Source organism: Etheostoma spectabile, chromosome 9, assembly GCF_008692095.1.
Source record: "Etheostoma spectabile isolate EspeVRDwgs_2016 chromosome 9, UIUC_Espe_1.0, whole genome shotgun sequence".
Lineage (NCBI taxonomy): Eukaryota > Metazoa > Chordata > Actinopteri > Perciformes > Percidae > Etheostoma > Etheostoma spectabile.
In genome coordinates, this window is record NC_045741.1 from 3,894,703 (window position 1) to 3,899,452 (window position 4,750).

The 4,750-nt window shown below is 37.0% G+C and overlaps 1 protein-coding gene across 8 annotated transcripts in view; it reads right to left on the reverse strand.

The window, feature by feature from the left end:
* The window catches only part of larp1b (La ribonucleoprotein 1B), a 39,492-nt gene that overhangs the window by 32,979 nt on the left and 1,763 nt on the right, over positions 1–4,750 (reverse strand). For all 8 annotated transcript variants that reach the window (XM_032526503.1, XM_032526505.1, XM_032526502.1 and 5 more), the window contains exon 2: positions 2,338–2,399. In XM_032526503.1, coding sequence (XP_032382394.1) covers positions 2,338–2,399 — 62 coding nt within the window. The remainder of the gene's footprint in view (positions 1–2,337; positions 2,400–4,750) is intronic.

A 4,750-nucleotide genomic window follows, 5' to 3' on the forward strand; every position in this document is an offset into this window, starting at 1 on the left:
GTCCATTCCCTGTGTTTCTTGGCCCAAACAAATCCCTTCTGCTTGTTGCCTCTCCTTAGCAGTGGTGTCCTAGCTGCTATTTGACCATGAAGGCCTGAATCGCACAGTCTCCTCTTAACAGTTGTTCTAGAGATGTGTCTGCTGCTAGAACTCTGTGTTGTATTCATCTGGTCTCTAACCTTAGCTGCTGTTAACTTGCAATTTCTGAGGCTGGTGACTCAGATGAACTTATCCTCAGCAGCAGAGGTGACTCTTGGTCTTCTTTTCCTGGGGCGGTCCTCATGTGAGCCAGTTTTTGTTGTAGCGCTTGATGGTTTTTGCGACTGCACTTGGGGACATTTAAAGTTTTCGCAATTTTCCGGACCAACTGACCGTCATTTCTTAAAGTAACGATGGCCACTCGTTACTCTTTACTTAGCTGATTGGTTCTTGTCATAATATGAATTCTAACTGTTGTCCAATAGGCTGTGTATCAAACTGACTTCTGCACAACACAACTGATGGTCCCAACTCCATTAATCAGGCAAAAAATTCCACTAATTAACTCTGACAAGGCCCACCTGTGAAGTAAAAACCATTTCAGGGGACTATCTCATGAAGCTCATTGAGGGAACACCAAGGGTTTGCAGCACTATCGAAAAAGCAAAGGGTGGCTACTTTGGAGAAACTAGAATATTAGACATGTTTTCAGTTATTTCACACTTTTTTGTTATGTACATAATTCCACATGTGTTCAATCATAGTTTTGATGTATTAAGTGATAATCTACAATGTAAATAGTGATGAAAATAAAGGAAACGCATAAAATGAGAAGGTGTGTCCAAATCTTCGGCCCGTACTGTATATATATTTTAGTGGCTTATTCTACTGTCAGAAGATACCATGTTTCTTCAATATCATCAGGTTTACTAAAATGTATTACTAAAGGGTTTGCTTGGCTCCACAACATTATACAATAGTGTTATATGATGGAGAATGGACATTATACAGTAGCGTTATATGAAGGAGAATGGACATTATACAGTAATGTTATATAAAGGAGAGTGGACATTATACAGTAATGTTATATGAAGGAGAGTGGACATTATACAGTAATGTTATATGAAGGAGAGTGGACATTATACAGTAACGTTATATGAAGGAGAATGGACATTATACAGTAACGTTATATGAAGGAGAATGGACATTATACAGTTACAGAATCTATTTTCATTGTGCATTCTGCAAAGTAGTAAAATAAACTTAAATGAAATGAATACACATACCAACAACTTTACACTTGGAGGGAGAGAGAGAGAGAGAGAGAGAGAGAGAGATTATCACCTTGATAATATTGCTGTGTTTGTTATTGCATAGCTGATGGATGTGCAGATTGTTAAATATTACTTGTGCAGCCACGTGTTGATATTCAGGTTGTTTTTGCTAGCAACGTGGAACCACATGCTTAGCTATTAAAGGTGTATTGCACTGTTGCACAGTTTGTTATGGATATGTGTGCCGTAATAGATGTGGCTTATTCTCAGTTTGTGTTACTAAGAAATATGTCACATTTATGTTAATTATTACAGAAAAATGAATGTAATTCTTAGTATTGTTTCTTGTTATATGCTGGTTGCTATAACATTTAGTTTTGTAAATAATGTTCATAGTAAGTCAGATGCTTATTAATTTGCATTATGATTTGCTTATATTTCAGAACCTATTGTATTTCACAATTGGATCCAACTAAAGAGTTAGTTATGTGTTAATAGTTGTGTTATAGCGTTACTACCATGAGTGAGAAGGGCAGGCAGTTAACAAGGCTCCTGTTCTCAATTCCCTCGCAGATTACTTTGGCCGTAGCGCTCTCTGCAGAAACGCATTGGTAGTATGGAAAATGACAAATTCATTTCATACGGGAAATTAATACTGGTATACGGTATACTGCCCAGCACTAAGAAAAAACACAACTTAAACCAGCTAATGTTTGGCTGCTGGCAGATGTTAAGTTCACATCCTGCATGTCATTGCCTTGCAGAAAGCAACATTGCTGAGACTATGAAACACCAACAAACAAACCGCCCCCCCCCCTCGAAAATTAGATGCTACATCACAAGGGGCTGTCTGTCCAATAAACGCGAAAAGCAGGTACGCTCAAATACATCACGTATGACTTATTGTTTTGACTGAAAGCTGAATTAAACGCATCAAATTACACATACATTTAGACATAAATACACATTAAACAACAGAACAAAGTGGCAACACATGCTGACTATTGATTCATTATCAAGATATATCATAATACTAATGAAGAAACTTTGAAAGCTTATAATAATATCTGTCAAGATAATTTACCTTGCTGGATTTTCTCGTTCTGGGCTTGCTGGCACGGACGACTTTCAGAGCGTTTTGTTGATCTGCAGATACAGAATCAAAAAGTGAAAGGGACATCATCATACTTGACAAGACAAAGTGTTTTAATCCCTTTTTAACAACCCCAGAGAACAGGCTGTCAGCCTGGAGAGAGCTCAACACCGGAGTTAAATCGAGTCTGTCCAGCTGTGCAGCATTGGGAGGATTTCTGTCAGTGCAGAATGCATAAATCCCCTCCTTTACCACCGGGGCCCGAGCAACCAAACTAGTTGAGAGTGTTTGTTTACGGCCAGCGCCAATATGTGGCTACGTCTCCCCAGGCAGTTGCATGCTGGGAGTGGCCTTCTGCAGCCTGACAGTGCCTATCGCTCAGCAGAGGATGGTCGGGTTGATAAGAGCCACAGGGCCGAGGCTTCAACATGAATGGGTGTATCCTTACTGAGCCTGCAGGCTTCCACCCTCAGAGCTGGTTGTACAGTAACACTTGTAAAACGATGCCTGTGCTCCCATCAGAGTCAAAATATAGCTCCCCATGGACGCTCTCTGCTCTGACACACACTCACAGCTCAAACTCAAGTTTGACTGCCTGACTTCAACAAAGCTGCTGCTTTATTTCTCTCACATGCTCAGTATATATCTACGTAAATGTCCCCACGGGAATGACTGAGTAATCTTATCAGTACATTCTTACATGTGAAGTGAGCCATCTTTATCCTTTCAATATTTAAACAGGCACTGAAGTGATTAGCTGATTAATCAGGTTGCTGATCAAATAGTGAGGAAGTTAATCAATAAAATTCTGATAGCTGTAAGTCAATTTTTAAAGGGATACTCCACCACTTTAGTATGAAACTTCCAATAAAGACCAAGGGGCTTATAAGAGAGGGATTTTAAAAAATGAAATTAAGATTAGTTCAAATTGAGGCAGGCCAAGACATCCTAAAAGGCACTGAATCCTACATTTCCCATAATGCAACAGTGTCTTCCATTACACCCACCCTGTCTGACAAACATACACATCTTTAAAACTTCACATTCCCCAAGTTGGTAAGGTAGACTTAGCTTGGAGAACCCTGATGACATCACTGTGACATAGTGCCGTAGTACTCTGTATGACAAAGGAATTTCACGTGTAAAATCAGCAAAGTGTCCCTTTAAATTGTGTTAGTCATCAAGTAAAAACACTGATCCTATTCTAGTTAAAGCTCCTAACAGTGGTTTGTTCTTCATATTAAACATTTATTAGCAACAATTTTGATGATCCATTATTTGTTTAAGTCATTTTTTTGGTGTCGGCCCCTCAAACAGGATTTTGTTTTCTGCTTATACGTCTGTTTCATATAATTGTAAAGTTAATATATTTGTGTCTGAATTGTTGGTCAGACAAAACAAGTGATTCGGGATTATGAACAATTCTGCCAGCAATTTCTCTGGTTAAGTTGAATAATTGGATTGGTCGATGGGAGGAAAACAAACAAATCAGCAACTATTATGATTGTGATCAATTAATTGTCATTGAGACAATCTGATGGCATTTTATTGGGCTTCAGGAAATTCTGATAGCATTTGTCACTATTTTATATTTATGCCTAGAAAATAAGCAGATAAATACTGTTATATATCGCTAGCTGCAGCCATGAGCAACAAATCGATTCAACTTTATTTCCAACACACATAGCCATATCAGTATGAAACCATTAGTATTACAAAAAGGCAGATAAAGCAAAACATTTTAAAGGCTTCACTTTGGGCTTCAAAAAACTTGTATTTTGTATTTTGACAAGCAATCAACTATGCATAAAAACATTTATTTGAAGGTCTTAAACTGTTGTCATCAACTCTGAGCTGCATTTTGTGTATCAAAAGGAGAGAGAGCAATATTAATTGATTGATTAACTGATGTATTACTAATATATTTACTTTGGGTGAATCTAATTAGTATAACTAGTGGTAGAAGTACTAAAAACTAAAAAAAGAAAAAAGTGCACTGAAAGTGTTACTTAAGTAAAAGTATGTAAGTATCAGAAAGAAAATGTACTTAAGGTATTAAAAGTACTCCTCCCATTTTAGAAACTCACAAGGATCCAAACAGTTGTTGGGTAGATTACTTTATAATAAAACATATTTTATAAATTACATGTGTTTTGTGTGCAAAGGTCTTAACCCTTGTGTGGTCTTCTTGTCAAAAATTAATTAATAAAAAAGAAAGACGCTTTTTATCAATGTTAACTTTTTTCTCACGTTTCACACTTGTGATGCTTTTTGTCAATGTTTGTTTTTTATTTTTTCATAACATTAACTTTTTAGCTTTAGTTTTACAGTTAATTTTGAAATTAATGCTCAATAAATCTCATTTATGGGAAATTATACCTAATGTTGGAGTTAGAAAAGCAGA